Source organism: Sphaerodactylus townsendi, linkage group LG04 (assembly GCF_021028975.2).
Source record: "Sphaerodactylus townsendi isolate TG3544 linkage group LG04, MPM_Stown_v2.3, whole genome shotgun sequence".
Lineage (NCBI taxonomy): Eukaryota > Metazoa > Chordata > Lepidosauria > Squamata > Sphaerodactylidae > Sphaerodactylus > Sphaerodactylus townsendi.
The window spans coordinates 97,854,955-97,872,762 of NC_059428.1; the positions used below are offsets into that span (position 1 = coordinate 97,854,955).

Here is a 17,808-nt window from a genome sequence, read left to right on the forward strand (position 1 = left end):
TATTTATTTTATTTTTATTTATTGTTGTATTTATAAACCGCCCTCCCCCGGAGGGCTCAGGGCGGTGTACAGATAAATAGGTAGAGCACATTAAAATCAATATGGTGTGACTGTGAAGTTTTAAATTAGATTTGGGAATTTTCAACTCCTTTGTAAGCCACTCCGAGCCCACTGTGGGGAAGGGCAGCATATAAATAAAATAATAGAATAAAGTGGTCGTATTTGTTCCAAGGCACCTCCATGTTTCCATATGAACAGTATACCTCAATCCTGTATTATAAAGGGTTGGTTATATGCTCATGAAAGAAATCTTTCCAGTTAATAAAGTTATTTCAAAGTCACTAAGTAGCCTATTTGTTATTTTCTTAACAGTTTCAGAAAAGTTTTCCACCCGTGAAGTTCTGCTTGTCATGAATACCAGAAGGATAAATGTTGAAGAAATGCAATGTTAGGAAACAATGCTAGAGTTGTGCTGGATTTTTTTGCTGTTAATAAATACAGCAGAGGCCACAGACTTTGGTAATACAGGTAAGATACAGTAGTACGCTACTTAGCAGAGTTCAAATGCTTACTATCTGGGATGGTACAGTACCTTCATGGCATTGTACTACCTGATTTTCCACATGGATGGGTATTTTTTTTTAAAGATTAACCTAGGGAGTTTGAAAAAATGGTCCTGTCTGTACTGGAATGTCTTGCTCTAAGGACTGGTTTTCACAAGCGAGGTCTTCAAATAAGCATCTCATCATTTGAATGGGTTCCCTTTTTAGCTTTTCAATGGCAGAGGCATAGACTTTTTTCCTTTCCCAACTGTTCCTATCCCCCAGGCTCTAATTCCATCCTAGACTTAGATCTCTGCACAAAGTCAACCGTAAACAGCTGGCATAATATTTCAGCAGTAACTGTGAAACAATTACAAACAACAACCATGTTCTTCTTGAACTGCACTGACATGTTTGTCTTTTCAGAATGTCAGCGTAAGCATGCCGTTGTGAGGTACCGGGCCATCAGTGACCAGATGTTTGTCTTACCGTGTGGTGTACTTCTTGAAGATCCTACCTCAATATTTAATCATTCTTGCCATTATGACAGTTGGGTAGAGTGGTTCCGGCAATCAAGTGATGGCAAAATCCAAAAGTTACCCAACCATAAAACTGTAAATCCTGCCTATTGTGGAAATGTTCTTTGGTTTAATCCAATAAGGGTTCAGGATTCAGGGACATATACCTGCATGAATAGGTTTGTTACTGGGATAGAAAAATCCTTTCTGTAATATTTTAAAATCCCAACAATTTATTTTCCTCCTTGTTATAATCACCATTTCTTGTGTTCTGTAGGGCAGTTATTTATTTAGCAAATTCTTTTAAGCCCTGCTGATAGTGGAGAAATTAAAACACATTCTTAGCTTAATTTTGGCTGGTTTGTGCCCTTATTTTTTAATGTACATACAGCCATTTTGTTTTCAAGGGGCTCTCAGCTTTACCTTGCTAATCGCTCTGTGTGCGAGTGTAAAGTGCCATCAAGTTGCTAACTTACGGCGACCCAGCGGGGCTTTGAAGACAAGAGATTAACAGAGGTGGTTTGCCATTGCCTTCCTCTGCATAATGACCCTGGTATTTCTTGGTGGTCTCCCATCCAAGTACTAACCAGGTTTGATTCTGCTTAGCTTCTGAGACTGGATGAGATCAGGCTAGCCTGGGCCATGCAGGTCAGGACTGGTAACTGTTGTACTGCTGTCTAAATGCAACATATTCTAAATTAGCTTGTATTCTTTTTATCCAATATGATTCGATTGGTGATTTCAACTGACCTTCTTTTCTGTGTTGCGCAGGGAAAAAACCTTATGCATTGATATTTTCATAAATGTTCAAACGAAGGAGACAGCTAATTGTTCAATAAATTTCAGGAGTGACCTGCGCTTGATTGTTGAAAATGGAGGATCTATTGCTTGTCCTGGGAAAAGCTGTTACAGTCATTTTCAGACCTTACCTGTTAAATGGTACAAAGTAAGCATTGCTTCCTTCGGAGTAGGCAAAGGCAGAACTGGACTTTTTTTTTTACAGCTGCAATGAAAAATACTTGTTTGGGAGAAAAGGCATTGAAACAAACATTCTCACTTTTAAAAAATTCAACATGAACTCTGTGGCCTTTTATTCATATCTTTGTAAATGTATATCTTCTGGAGCGCACAAATCATCATAAGTTTATCAATTATTATTTATGATAGAAATCCTCAAGGTCTTAAAAATTAATGTCACCTGTCAACCCCCTTTGCCACTCTGGACGACTTCTTTTTCTTTTTTGTCTTCCTTCTGTGTATACAGGGTGTGTAAACCAACTTGTGTGTTCTGGTATGTGCACACACACAAAGAGTAGGTTTGTACAAGCCTTGGTACACTACAGCTTTTCTACAGTGAGATAAACCCTCCCCCAGTTCCTTCAGGCCTCAGAGGTGTATGGGTAGAAAATTGCGCCTGGAGAAAATTCCTTCTCTGGTCACCCCCTGGCGCCCCCGCGCACACATGTCCCTCCCCACGTCAACCAGCTTTCAAAAGCTCTGGCTTGCCTGCACGGAGGTGGGGAGTGGGGCTTGGGGGTGGGCCCCCGCCGCTGAGCCTTGCCCCCTGATTTTCAAGGAGGTTCTTTTAGCAGACCCAATTCTGCCTTGGACTATCTTTTCCAATTATGGTGATCATTTCAACAACATACCCATGAGACTTTGCTAAATATACAAATTACATGTGGTAATGTGCATATTTAGCAAAGGCTAATGGGTATGTTGTTGAAATGATCACCATAACTGGAAAAGACAGTTCAAGGCAGGACTGGGCCTACTAAAGAGGGGGCTCAGAATGGGGCCATGCCCCATGTCCCTGACCTTCATGCAGACCAGGAGATCTGGCTTGCCTGCATGGAGGGGGGCATGGGGCGATGCCCGCCAGCCTTGCCTCCTGGCCTGCACGGAGGTTGGGGGTGTGGCCCCATCCCCCTTTGCCTCCGTGCTTTCAAGAGCTCCAACTTTGGAGGCTGGAGGGGGCAGAGCTTAGTGGTTGTGGCGCACGCCATTTGGTCACCTGGGGGGTGCCTGGCACCACCCACATGACCTAAAGGCATGCGCTCGTGGACATGGGTGACCCCATGGCCCCAGGCAGATATGCCACTGTCATGACTAGCATACTTGGGAACATAGTTCTCCACTGTCGCATTGCAAGTCAAGTTGGGGGACCTGACTTGTGTCATACATATTATCTAGTTTGGCCCTTAGCACTGTCCTTTGATATAAAACACTGAGTAAGTTGGAGTTCTTTTTGTTATGAACTTTCCTGCCTGCCAGTGAAGATCTTCAAGAATTCTTCATGAATGAATGCTAGATCTGGGGGGTGGGAATGATATTTTGTTAGAAATGTTTTATCCCCCAGAGGGAACATATGGCATGGAGATTAGATTATATTGTATAATTTTCATAATGCTGTTTTACTGTAAGCTGCCCTGAGCCTGCTGAGGAAGGGCAGCCTAAAATCCAATCAATCACTGAAGGAATGCAGCAAAACTCATGATCTGAAGGCCCTGGCTTACAAGCTGAATGGTATGAAATGGTAGGGCAGGCCTTACCACTGGGATGCCGATCCTCATGGTGAATGTTGCTGAAGTTTAAAGTATTGTAAAATGGTGGAAAAAAAGAATAGGGGAAGGAGAGAATTGTGAGAGAAAGAGGCAGAACCAAGAGGAAGAGGGTTGTCCTTTTTGGATTGCTTTTCCCCCCTGATCTTTGCAGACATGCTGCTTTAGGAATTAGGAAATAGATTAAGAGGATATGTAAGAGATTTAGATGTTGCCAGTGGTCATGTGCTGTTTTAACCAGTGTGTACATTTTGTCCTTCATTAGAATGGGAAACGAGTGAAATCTCAAAAAACCAGACCGGGCTTGACATTGGAGCATGATATGATTTCATTACAGTCTGCCTATAACCAAGATAGTGCTATTTACACATGTGATTATACGTTGATGGATAACAATACCAGGTGGAATATGAGATCGATAGTAAAGGTGAACGTCACTTGTAAGTAACTAATACTTCTGAACAATAAACATCAAGCTTTATATTCTGGCATTGGACTGTATTATGTTAAAGTCCTTTTCTGCCACACATGATTTCAATTTGGTCTTTCACATCCTATTTTCTCTTTTATTATGTGTGTTTGTTTTAACTTGACTTGTTCAAAGTGGATTATTCTTCTGTTGTACTATTTCAAAAACTTATTAGCCCTCTTTTTACATAAATGTATTTTGAGGTAATGTTGAGGCCAGTAAGCTCAGGATTTTCCTGTATCCAACCACTCCACTAAGGAAAGCTTGAGCTTTCCTGAAGCTGAAATGGCTGTTGCTTCAACAGAAGGGGTGCTTCAGATGGGGGAAGGCTCTTCATACATTATGGAATACACAGGCTAAGATATACAGAACCCACTCTGAGTCCTATGCAAAAGTCCTGTGTGACCTGCTGGTTCTCTTCAGTTCTTGTGAGTACAGTGTCCAATTAAGATCATGACTCTGGTACATGTGAAGAAAGGACTTGATCATTTTTGTTTTTTGTCCCTTGTCTGAAATGATCCTGGGATGGACCAGTCAGTGTACTCAGGAAACTACTGCAGATTGGGAAATTCACACAGGAGGAAAGATTGCATGAGCAGCACTATCACAATCCCAACCAGTTACTGTGTGGAGACTGCTGACCCAATCTGTGTGCTCCACAATGTGTGAAGAGGAACTTCTTCCAGCCTAAGAGATGATGACACCTACTGTAATTGTAAATTAGATCAGCTAGGGCCATTTATGGATGCACTACTTACCCTGCCACTGATTTCTTCGTGGTGTGTTTTTTTCTGTGGATTTTTGTTTACACAGGGATTCTCCCCCTGCAAAGTGTCCCTAATTGAGCCAATCTGTCATTTTGCCTGCCTGCTGCTTCATTGTTCTTTTTGTTCAACCTCCATTTGGGGAAGTTGCCCAAGGCTTTTTTTGTGTGTGTGTGCTGTCTTTGGTCTAGTGTTGCTTTGCTAAACCATGTAAATTTCATGTCAGTTTCCAGGGTGTATGGCTGGAGTTATAGTCCTTCAGCATTTGTTTGTTTTTAAAGAAAGCCCTTCTGATCATTTTGGTGGCCTTAAGGATGGGATAAACTGCTCATGTATGAGTGGAGGAAGGCAAGGAAGTGTGAGAAAACCCAAAGAAAACTTAATGCCCAGTGATCTCCTTTGCTTTCACTGTGGAGAGAAAAATTCACAATTAAGTTTTTGGAAACCACAGGGATTCTATGAACTGAGGGCACGGTGAGTTCTGAAGAGGAGAAAATGTGTGCATCATTGAGGATCAAACTCAAAGGGAATGTATGCTGAATGTGAAAGAGACCACAAGTGATGCCTCTCACCGCATGTAAACCTGATGTTCAACTGCTTTCAGGAGTTGTGTAAGGATGCTTACAGTCCTTGTTAGAACAAGGCATGCATATTTACACAAAAATAGTTGTTGCAGCATAAAGCCCAGAACAGGAATGCCCAGAACAGTTACACAGTATAGTGTCCGGTGTTTTAAGCAAGTTTTTATATTTAGTACCCTGCCCCTTCCCACCCCTATTCCCAGTGGAGGAAAAATACAAGTAACTTAACTTTGCCCCAGTAGGGTTTTAAAAGCAACTCATAAGTGGATGGAAGGAAATACTCTAAGAATACCTTTTTTAAAAAAGTTGTTTGAAATGCCAGCAAATGTGTGATAAAGATAGGATGTATTTAACTCAGATCTTAATGTCTGGAACATGACCTGGAATGAAAATCTCTTTATCCCTCAAAACCAAAAGGTTAATGTTGAATAATCTGTGTACAGCTTTCCAATCCAAACTACTAAGAATGAGTTGGTTTGCTGTAGGACTCACTACTGGCAGATCGTTCCCTTGCAATCCATGTACCTGTGATTTCTAGACATATTTTTTTTCTCTTGGCAGATTATCATGCTAAAGCAGGCCACAGTCTGTGCATGCTGAGGATGTAGATGTCCAATAGGAGCTTCCTAATAGATTTCATAGTTTCACTTCCTTCTTCTCATTTTGCAGCAAAAGACTCTGACAACCCTCCAGTAGTTCTGGATCCTGTTGGTGAGAAGAACCTGGAAGTAGACCTTGGTAAACTGAAGTATTACTTTTTTAAAATCCTTGTTTTGTGGCCTAGAAATGGGATAACAACTTGTTTATTAATAGAGGGGTATCCTATCTTAGACTGGGGAAAGCTACTCCGGCCCAAGAAGACTTCCTCCAACTGTAGATCTTCTGTTAAAGAAAGAGCCCCATAAGTTAGAAGAAGGCTTCAACCTTTGCCAAATGGAGTGGGTCAATGCTATTATCGATTTAACATTAAAGTATGTGTAACTTAAGCACTGTAACCAGAAATCATTTTTTGGGTTGCCTCTATGCTTTTAAAGCCTTTCCTCTGCTCAGCTGTTTCATTTCAGCCTTGTCTGGTTCAGCTGAGGGGTATGTAGGCTTTTTAGGGGATTGCTTATTTTTTTCTCCAAAAAGGATTTTGTTTTGGCAGTCAAGTCACATCTGACTTGTGGCGCCCCCTGGTGGGCTTTCAAGGCAAGAGACATTGCTATTGCCAGCCTTTGTGTCATGACCCTGACATTCCTTGGAGGTCTCCTGTCCAAACAGTTGCCAGGGTTGACCCTGCTTAGCTTCTGAGATCTGACGAGGACAGGCTAGCCTGGGCAATCCAGATCGAGGCTTCTACATTGATAGTGACATATAATTCAGATGCTTTCCCAACTATAGTTGGTGCACTGAAAGATGACATTGCTGGAACTGCTTCCCTCATGCATGACCATAACCTGATGATGTAGCCTTAAGCCAGCATGGTATAAGTGCAGTGATGGCGAACCTTTTCGAGATCGAGTGCCCAAATTGCAACCCAAAACCCACTTATTTATCGCAAAGTGCCAACGCGGCAATTTAACCTGAATAGCCCCCTCAAGCAGGGCCAGCCTCCAGCAAGTCCCACATGCGCCGCTCTGCGCCTCTCTGGCATCTCTGCTGTCTCTGCCCCTCCCTCCCGGTCAGCAGCCACCTGGAGCACAGGCACGAGGCCTGCCAGCCGAGTTCTCCATGCTCACTGAGGTGCACGCAAATCAAGTCCAGCGGCCCAGGCCAGCCTAGATATTTTTGTGTGTGTGTGTGTGTGTGTGTGGGGGGGGAATGATGAACTCTGTGCACGCGTGCTCACAGAGAGGGCTCTGAGTGCCACCTCTGGCACCCGTGCCATAGATTCACCACCACTGGTATAGGGGTTAAGAGCGGGTACACTCTAATCTGGAGAACGGGTTTGATTCCCCGCTCTGCCACTTGAGCTGTGGATGCTTATCTGGGGAACCAACACATGCCAGCTCCAACACATGCCAGCTGGGTGACCTTGGGCCAAGTCACAGTTCTCTCAGAACTCTCTCAGTCCCACCCACCTCACAGGGTGTTTGTTGTGGGTGGGGGGAAGGGAAAGGAGATTGTAAGCCCCCTTGAGTCTCCTGAAGGAGAGAAAAGGGGGATATAAATCCAAACTCTTCTTTTTCTTCTTCTTAAGCAATGACTTGCAGGCAGAATGTGTTTTTCTGAAATATGACTTTGTACATTCATCTCCAGTCATCAAGTTCTAAGTCTCCTTGTCTCACACACATACACATCTGAAATGGCCACAAATTATTTCTAATTCAATGTTCGTGCTAGTATGTGTGAACTTCTTTATTGATTTTGGTGTGTGTCTTCCTGTTTCTCCAGGGCAAACTCTTGAGCTTAAATGCCAAGTAAAATTTGGCTTTCAAAGTAATGCCTCATCCTTATTATGGTGGTACAGACAAACCAATCAAAAGAATGAACTGGTTCAAGAAAAAAGGTATGGGAATTATCTAACATGAAAATAATCAGATCAATGTTTTTATAGTGCTAGCAACTAAATAGAGAAGAGTCTTTAGAAACTGTATTATTAACATATACTGAAATACATGTGTCATGTTCTAATTATCCCAATAAAAGTGCTGGTGTAAGTAGGTGCCATAGGTTCGCCACCACTGAGCTATAAGAACAGGAAGACATGTAAAAATTCCCTACCAGGACAGAATCTGCGATTGCGGCATGAAGCAGTCATTTTATAAGACGGGTCCAACTTGTTGACCCCTCTACTTATTAATAAAGAAGGTCTATCAGATCTTATATTTTAAATAATAATTCTGGTACTATCTCTGAAATGTACGTGTGTGATGCCATTAAATTTGTATTACTCTGTGACACCTATTAATCTGTACTGTTTATTATGCCAATAAAAGGTTTTGATTTGAATACAGCTGGTCTGCCCACCTGGATCCACGCCATGGTATCATCAAACCTAGAGTACTGTAATGCACTGTACATTGGTCTCCCTTAAAATCAATTTGGAAATTGCGATTGGTGCAGAATGCCATTGCTCAGCTATTATTGGAAGCTAGATGGAGCACACATCTTACTTCCATCATATAGGTACTTCACTGAGCACAGTTTTAAGGTATAAGCTATCACATGCGTAGGTCTTCATGGCTGTGGACCCTCACTTCTGTGAGACCTCCTTTCCCCCGATGTTCTGCTGTGACAGCTTTGTTCATCTGAACAGGGTCTTCTGAGGGTACCAACTTGTAGATGGCCTGCAGTTAAACTGCCATATCTCTCTTTTTCCCCCTTTCAGTATTACACTCCACTGTTTGAAAGTGATTGGCGGAGGCTCCTGGAGGGTGGAACTTAAAACCGTCCATCCCAGTATATATTAGAGGGGGCACACTTTGATGTGGATTGGGGCTACAGTCCTCTTCCCCATGCAATTTCCCTGTTTTAACACCCCCCTCCCAACTCACTTACTAGAGTTTAAAGCAGTTGAGATGAAGCATTTTGAATAAGGAAATGTGTTAGGAGGAAGAATGAGTTCCCATTTTCCTGACAATTGTCATTGTGGCCCTGTTCCTTGTCAACCCTGCTTTTTTTCCTATTTAGATTTTTTCCAAATAAACTAGGCGGTGAAACCTTCATTGACAATTTCCGGCTGGAGGAAGTGACTGAGCAGGATTTATACACAATCTTTGTCTGCCTGGCTCAAAACTCTATTGGGAAATCTGTGGGGAAATTCAAACTCAAGAGGAGAAGGAATACAGGTATCACTGGCAAATAGCCTGTCATATTATTAGTCCTATTTGGGCTTATGCTGCTCAGCATGGTGTAGTGGTTAAGAGCAGGTGAACTCTAATTTGGAGAATCGGGTTTGATTCCCCACTCTGCAACTTGAGCTGTGGAGATTTATCTGGTGAACCAGATTAGCTTATGCACACCAACATATGTCAACTGGGTGACCTTGGGCTAGTCACTTTTCTTCAGAGTTCTTTCAGCCCCACCAACTTCACAGGGTGTTTATTGTGAGGGGGGAAGGGAAAGGAGATTGTAAGACCCTTTGAGAAATGGGGGATATAAATCCAAACTCCTCCTCCTCCTCCTCCTCCTCCTCCTCCTCCTCCTCCTCCTCCTCCACCACCACCACCACCACCACCACCTCCTCCTCCTCCTCCTCCTCCTCCTCCTCCTCCTCCTCTTCTCTTCTTCTCTTCTTCTTCTTCTTCTTCTTCTTCTTCTTCTTCTTCTCCTTCTTCTTCTTCTTCTTCTTCTTCATCATCATCATCTGACAGATTTTAAGAAAATTTACTTTTCTAACGATCAAAGATCTTCAGAGGGAATAAAGAATGTACCATTTCCCTCTGTACCACAACTTATATTATGACAAAATGGTTAAAGTGTTGGACTGGGATTTGGAAGGTCCAGGTTTTGAATCCCCAGTCTGCCTTGGAAATTCACTAGATAACTATGGGCTAGTCCAGGGGTAGGGAACCTGCGGCTCTCCAGATGTTCAGGAACTACAATTCCCATCAGCCTCTACCAGCATGGGAATTGTAGTTCCTGAACATCTGGAGAGCCGCAGGTTCCCTACCCCTGGGCTAGTCGCATTTTCATCCTATCCTACTTTACAGGGTAGTTGTTGAGAAGATAAAATGGAGCAGGGAATAATAGTGTCGTAAGCTGCTTAGAGTTCCCATTGAAGAAGAGCAGGATATAAATATTGATACAAAGAAAGAAAAAATGAGACAGTTACTGATTCATTGTGCTCTGTAGCAAATGAAATGAAATTTATCATTAATTTTTGGAAAGCTTGCTTTCTCTGTTTGGGAAGAAAAGGTTGGACAGGTTCCATTTGTATCTGACAGTTCTGCTTTTTATGGTGGTACAGGTCCTTATTCCACATGGATGAAAAGGGTTTGTTCATGCTTTCTATATTCTGCAATGAGATAACATCCAATCTGTAATAGTTGGACTGTTGGGCTGGGATCTGGGGAACCCACGTTTGAATCTCTGCTCTGCCATGAGAGCTTGCTGAATGTCTGTGGACCTACTGCTGGTTAAAGAGGTGGCAGCTGAGCTGTGGCCAGGGATGTCTTTTACCAGCTTTGAATGGCTAGCCAACTGCAGCCTTCCTTGGACAGAAAATATCTGGCCATTATAATGTGTGTCCTGATTGAATCCAGATTAAATTTCTCTTTGTGGGACTAATACAGAAGGCTGAAGCCAGGATATTGACTAGAGTGGCTCATAAGGACCATGCCATTCCAATCTTGACCCATCTACCAGTCTGTTCCAGGTCTGACTCCAATCCAAGGTTCTGGTGTTGACCTTTAAAGCATTATATGGATTGAGATCAGGATATCTGAAGGACCTCTTATTCCATTTTGAATCTACCAAACTGTTACAGTCATCTTCCACAGTCCTGCTTTGCCCCTACCTTCTGACATTAGGTGGGTGACAATGTGGAAGGAAGACCTTCTAAATCATGGCACCCAAACTCTGTAACTGTTTCCCTAGAGAAACTCACCTGTCCCCTTCTGTTGGTGTCTTCTGCCAGCAGGTGAAGACTTTTTCTGTTTCATCTGGTTAACTCTGAGCGATGCCTTCTTCCTGCCTTGTATTTTAGTTGTTGCTTTTATATTTTACAGGTGTTGTAGTTATTTTAATTATGCGTTTTTGTTTGGTTTGAATGGTTTTAAGATGTGGTTGTTATATTTTAAATCTATTAAATGCCTCAGAAATCTGCATGAAGGCTTGAAAGGCAGGGAACAAATTTTGTAAATCTATCAACAAATGTCTTAAACTGATGTCTCCTATCTGCATGTTTCAGATTATTATACATTTTGCTATTCTTTTAGAACTGCTGTTTTATGCTCTCTCTTTTTTTAGTTCTTTACCTGCTCACTTTGTGTTGTGCCATTACTACTCTGCTTGGACTATTTGTGGGAAGTATACTAGCTTACCAGCATTGGATTGAAATAGTGCTGCTGTATAGGAATTACCTGGCCAAAGATGAAACTGTGGGTGGTAAGGATTTCAGAACTGTGACATTTTATGTTTTGAAACATTTTGTCAGTTGCCTATGTTATTTTAAGAGTACTCTTTTTACCTGCAAGTCAAAAGGTGTGTTACAAGAAAATATGCATAAGAACGTTGTGGTGTTCCGTTTTTTTCAAGGACAAGCTGTTCCAATAAAGACTCGATTTGGGGAGGGGCGTTAAACCCTCCAGTTTCTTTCCCAAACCATAGTTTTCCTCACATGGGACTTCAGGTGTCTCTGGAAGTGTAAATTTAGAATTCTTTGGGGTGTAGGGAGAGAGTGGTGTGTGGGCAATAAAAGACAGGCACCTTTCTGAAACTGCTTCTGGAATTGCTTTACCGAATGGATATTGGTGCTTTGCTACATGTATTTGCACATGACATATGTTGTGAGCTAGGCATTTGACCAGGGATAACCTGGATTAAAATCCCTGCTCAGCCTAATCTATGTGTCTGGACAACCATTATGGTACTTATCCTGTCTATTAAACAAAAATGTATTCATTCTGTCACAATTCTTTATGATATCCCAGTATCATTCCTCATCCATTACAAATGGGACAAGAAGGTTGAGGCTGAGAGAGAGTGATACAGCAAAGTTACTGTGGGCCAAAGAGGCCAGGAAAGATATAATTGGTTTACCTATCTTTTTTTTTTAATGCAAATCTGTTGTATGGAAGGAAAGCAGGTTGAGGAAGAAGTCTGTCATTAGCAAGTGTTCAACCCTTTTCTCATGCACTTTTCCCACACAGACATTTTCTTGAAGCTGGATTTTGCCTGCCATGTTTTTCTATTCAGAGCAAATAGCACCTGGCCCATTCAGGGTAGAGAAAATAGCACAGGGGGAAAGGTGTAAAACATCCAATTCCCAGCTCTGGTTATCTGACTCAGGCCTCCTTACGGCTGTTTTTGAACCTAATATTAACTTGTGGGAGCTTTATTTGGAAATTCCCCAGTGTCTCGTTTTCCTTAAACTTATGAAGCTGTCTTATACATCTGTCAAGGTCAGCATTGTCTGTTCTGACTGGTAGCAGATGTCTATCATATTCGGGCAGAAGTCTTTCACATGCCCTATTAACTGATCATTTTTAACTGTTGATGCCAGGAATTGAATCTGGGATCTTCTGCATGCAAAGAAGTTTATTTACTATGGGCCCGTTCTGCACAAGCCCATGAAAACATTTTGCAAATGTTTTCAAAAAGCCCCACTTATCTGCACTCACCCTCTCGAAAACACTTCCTGGCTGCAATTTTGTGGTCATTCCATTTTTTTTAAAAAAACTTACATTTGTAGCTATGAAGGTTCAAAGCCTCATGCTGCAATTCTCTAGCCACATAAACATGGCCCCACCCCTGAAATAAAATAAAAAAACACCTGACAGAAATACAGCAAAAGATGGCTGGCATGAGTTTAAACAATGACACTGTTGAGGAAGTCTGGGGACTGCAGAGAGCTATGGAGAATGTTTAAAGAGATTGTTTTCAAAATGTTTTTAAAAAGAATTGCTAGGGAACACCATGCAAATAAAATGTTTTCAGGCAGGAAATAAAACCATGTGGAACTCTATGGAGGAAATGTTTTATTTTTTGCCTCAAAATGTTTTATTTGGTTTGTGTGGAAAGGGCCATGGAGTCACAGATCATTAATGAGATAATTTCTGCAGGGAGGTTTGTAATAGAAGCACTGGTGGGTGGGGTACCTTTCTTGTACCTTTTCAAGCCCTTTAAGTATTTCTCCTGCCACTGTCCTACTGCTCACATATTTTAAGAGGGGATAATTAAAGCAAGGCCACTTCCTCTTGCCCCCCTGCATTTACCTGCAAAACACTGTTCTTTTTTTTTCAAAGAATATATGCTCCTTCACTATGACATTTTTATTTTTATGGTTTTATCTAGATAACAAGGAATTTGATGCATTTGTGTCCTATGCAAAACCAGACTTTCTTGAATCAGATCAGACATTGCTGAATGAGGAACAGTTTGCCGTGGAGGTCCTTCCTCAGATTCTAGAAAACAGATATGGATATAAGCTGTGTCTCACTGAACGGGACATCCTTCCAGGAGGAGGTAACTTCTTCTATAGCCAGATAATTATATTCTTTTAAAGCATCTTTTAATTTAGAAATGCGAATTGTAGACGTCCCACTGGTAAGACTGGCTGATTATAAGAAAACAAATTCCTAGCTTTGGCTCCAATTATTACTTTCTACCTCAAAAATACTGGTGTATTCACCAACAGTTTGCTTGCTGAAAAACTGAAGCACAGGGGTCTTCATTTCCTTTTGCACATCTACCTCTGTGCACTTCTAGTAGTCCACTGGTAGGAAGTACAGCACAGAAACACATGGTAGTTTCAAGATCAGTTAGGAGAGATCCAAAGTTGTGTTTCATGCTTCAACCCTTCCCCATGTAGCTGAAGGTTCTGTGATAGCTTTACAAAGTCAGTTTTCTTTGGAAGTAATGTGGCAGACTTATAGTGCTTGGAAATGTTATAATTATACACATTATAACATGTGGCAGCATGAAAAAACAGAGTAGAGAGAAGAAGAGTTTTGTATTTATACCTCCCCTTTTTCTCCTGTAAGGAGACTCAAAGGAATTACAAAACCCTTTATCCTTCCTCTCCTGACAACAGACACCTTGTGAGGTAGGTGAGGCTGAGAGAGTTTCAAAGAACTGTGACTAGCCTAAGGTCACTCAGCTGGAATGTAGGAGTGGAGAAACAAATCTGGTTCACCAGATAAGACTCTACCGCTCAGGTGGAGGAGAGGGTAATCAAACCTGGTTCTCCAGATTAACCAATATACCACATAGACAAGATCACAGTAATTCCAAAGCAATATCATACCAGGGTATTGGTAGAGTCCCAAGACTACTTTTCTCTGCTAACTACAAACATCCAAGCTAGGAACACAAACTGTTTCCTTCAGATGCAGAACTACTATATGCATGGAATAGCCATACTAATTTCTCATGGCTTTGCCATTCATTATCTGTGGCCAAGTGGAAGGAGCCATTTTTAAAAAATATTTAATTGATTTGCTCAAAATAGTTATACAGAAAAAGAAAATAATAAACACAAAAACAAGAAAAGTAGCTCAACAATAATAAACAGAAAAATAGCTAACCATAAAAATAAAACACAACAACCAAGCTGAATGTATTAATCTAACAAATTAACATATAAACATAATACTGATTTGAGAGAGAGCCTTCTATCTTATTTTATCCCATCTAGCATTCCATTCTTAAATGATTTTATTAACTCTGTTGATACATATAAATTTAACAAATATTTATAACCTTAACATTTACATTATTGATTCAGCCTCGTACTGAAAAAATGTTTGCCGTTTCTCATCAAATTCAAATTTCGACTTTCTGTTTGTGAAGTTTGTCAGTTTTGCCATTGTAGCATATTCTCGTACCTTATCCTCCCAAGTTTCCATATTTGGGCAACTCTTGGTCTTCCAGCTGGATGTTATTAACACTCTGGCAGCTGTTAACATATACAAACATAATTCATTAAGTACATTAATGAAAATTCATTAAGTACTTTGGAAAATTCTCAGGAAGAATACCAAGTACATTATCTTAGCAGCAAAAGAGAATTTAGTCTTGAATATGTTTTGCATTTTCTCATGAACCAACACTTTTAATTCTTTCACTTGTACCCCACATGTGAGAGAAGGATCCAACTTCTTCTTGACATTGCCAGCAAAGCTTATTAATATTTTTGCTCATTTGCATAATATCTTTGGGAGTCATATACTATCTGTAAAACACTTTGTACCAGTTCTCTTTTAATGTTTGACATATAGTAACTGTAATATTTTTTGGACCATAATGCCTCACATTGTTGGAAGGTAATTTCTTATTGGATCTTTTGCATCCATTTTACCATACAGACGTTTACTTGCTCTGTTTCTGTTTCATATTTAAGAAGGATTTCATATATCCTTCCCAATAAGTGTTGTTTGTCTGGTGAAATCTCTTTTTCAAATTCTGTCTTGTCTCTTAAATGTCCTCCCTCTGATTTTAATTCCCTTCTGCTTCTGCACATTAATTGAAAGTATATCAGTCCAATCCCAATCCAAAATCTTTATTAGACATAAAACCGGTGTGTGTCAAGAATTCCAAATACAATAAGAAGGTCATTATTGCACAAGTTGTAATACACAGAGTAAAAATATAGCAACAGCTTCCAAGATTTCAACATTAGAATTATTTAGAAGCTTAGCCATTTTTAACTTATCAGAAAGAAGCATAAATCCTGTTGGTAATACAGTCCTCAAATCAGTTCTAATGTTGTTGTATTTTGAATAGTAAAGCGAAGTATGAGAAAGTGAATCAGTTGTACCAGGACAGAATCGACAACAATGCTCATTTTGTGGAATATTAGAAAAGCGACCTTGAAGATGTACTGAGGGAAAAGAGTTACACCTTACTCTAGTCATGACTCATCTGCAATTGTAATTAACAAGTTGTTCCAGGTATATAGCAGGGCTAGATTTCTGAAGGATAATCCCAAAGAAATCAGTCATTGTATTATCTTTCCTTCATCTCTTTCCATGACTTGATATTCTCTTCCTTATTAATCATTCCTTTATAGAATAAGTTATTCCTTTTTCTTGTCTACCATAGTAAGCTTCCATAGGAGATTTTAGTAGAAAGAGCCATATTTTGTAATATTTATGCAATCCACCTTGAGACTCAATGAGAAAGGTGGACCACAAGTGAAATAAAAAAATAAATAGAATATGGCATTAATGATAATAATTTCTTTTCTCAGCATACACTGATGACATTGTAAATGCTATCAGAAGGAGCAGACGGACAGTGGTGATCTTAAGCCCAAACTATGTCAATGGACCAGCCATGTTTGAACTTGAAGCAGCAGTCAAAACTGCTTTGGAAGACACAACAATAAAGCTCATTCTAATTGAGTTCCAGTTTTGCCAGGAGCCAGAATCATTACCTCGCAAAGTGAAGAAAGCTCTCAAGATCTTGCCCAGGATTACCTGGAAAATGTCGACCTCTCCCACTGCCAATAAGCATTTCTGGAAAAAACTACGATTTCACATGCCGGTGAAACGCATAAAAACAGCTGAGGAAAGGAGCCGTCAAACTTTCCTCCCATCAGTTGCTTGATAACAGGAAACCGCCACCTTATGAACTGAAGATCTATTTAGAAAAAAGAAAGAAAAGAATTTCCCTAAATTTAGGACTCACAAGGGGGAAGGACAGTATTTCTGCACTTCAGAGCACAGGTTCAATAGATTCCTGGCTTCTCTGAACATGTTGGCTGGCAAAGCTGGAAATAATCACTCACTAAGACTCACTAAGTTATTGGCAATAACAGTTAACAGTATTGGACTAGATGGACCAATGGTCATAGTATATTCCAGCTTCATATGTTCATATTAGCTTCTTAAGGTCTGGTACTGTTTTGCTTATCTATCTATCTATCTATCTATCTATCTATCTATCTATCTATCTATCTATCTATCTATCTATCTATCTATCTATCTATCTATCTATCTATCTATCTATCTATCTATCTATCTATCTATCTATCTATCTATCTATCTATCTATCTATCTATCTATCTATCTATCTATCTATCTATCTATCTATCTATCTATCTATCTATCTATCTATCTATCTATCTATCTATAAAGCTAACCATGAGTTTGTTACTCATGCCCTAATGCGGAAATGGCTGGACGGATCGCCCCCAAATTTGGACATGGCATGGCTTCCCATTGCGGGCATGTTTTCGGATCTTCACCGGGCTCACAGGTCACACCAGAGCCCGGTAAAAGGCACATTTCCCCAAACCCACAGTGGACCAATGAGGGACCACTGTGCTGGGGGCGTGGCTTGGCCGCCTTCGCAGCAGTGTGCGTGCACATGCCAGGTGAACCCGCCTGCCACCGGAATCCCCCAGAAGCACACCAGGACCTGAAGGAGGAGCGTTCCAAGCCGAGCCGTTTGGAAAAGCTGATACGCCTCTCCTCTTCCTCCTCCCTTCCCTGCCTACCTCCCCACAGTGAGCTGCAGTGAAGCCACAGACTGGTTTCCAAGGTCCGCCTAAAAAAGGAAGGGAGTGAGTGGCTGCGTCCTCCCTGAGGGGAAGAGCAGTTAAGTTAAATAGGGAGGTCCGCAGTCTCTCACTTTCCTCATAGCTTCCCTGCATGGACTGCCGGTGGCAACCCGCTTGCGCAGAGGGGCGTTAGGAACAACCAAGCCGGCCCCCGTCGGAGAATGAGGAGGTACTCTCAGCCACACCAATGGCTCCAAAACTCACAGGGAGAGGAAGGAAGAG

At 41.1% G+C, this 17,808-nt stretch overlaps 1 protein-coding gene across 1 annotated transcript; it reads left to right on the plus strand.

Annotated features, from left to right (window-relative positions):
* The first annotated feature begins 928 nt into the window (after positions 1 to 928).
* Positions 929 to 16,947, plus strand: LOC125431341 (interleukin 18 receptor accessory protein). The gene is made up of 9 exons (XM_048494105.1): positions 929 to 1,239; positions 1,832 to 2,006; positions 3,887 to 4,061; positions 6,105 to 6,173; positions 7,812 to 7,926; positions 9,051 to 9,208; positions 11,331 to 11,468; positions 13,377 to 13,547; positions 16,273 to 16,947. The coding sequence occupies exons 1-9, from the start codon at positions 929 to 931 to the stop codon at positions 16,629 to 16,631; spliced, it is 1,671 nt and encodes a 556-aa protein (XP_048350062.1). The 3' UTR covers positions 16,632 to 16,947.
* Positions 16,948 to 17,808: the final 861 nt, after the last annotated feature.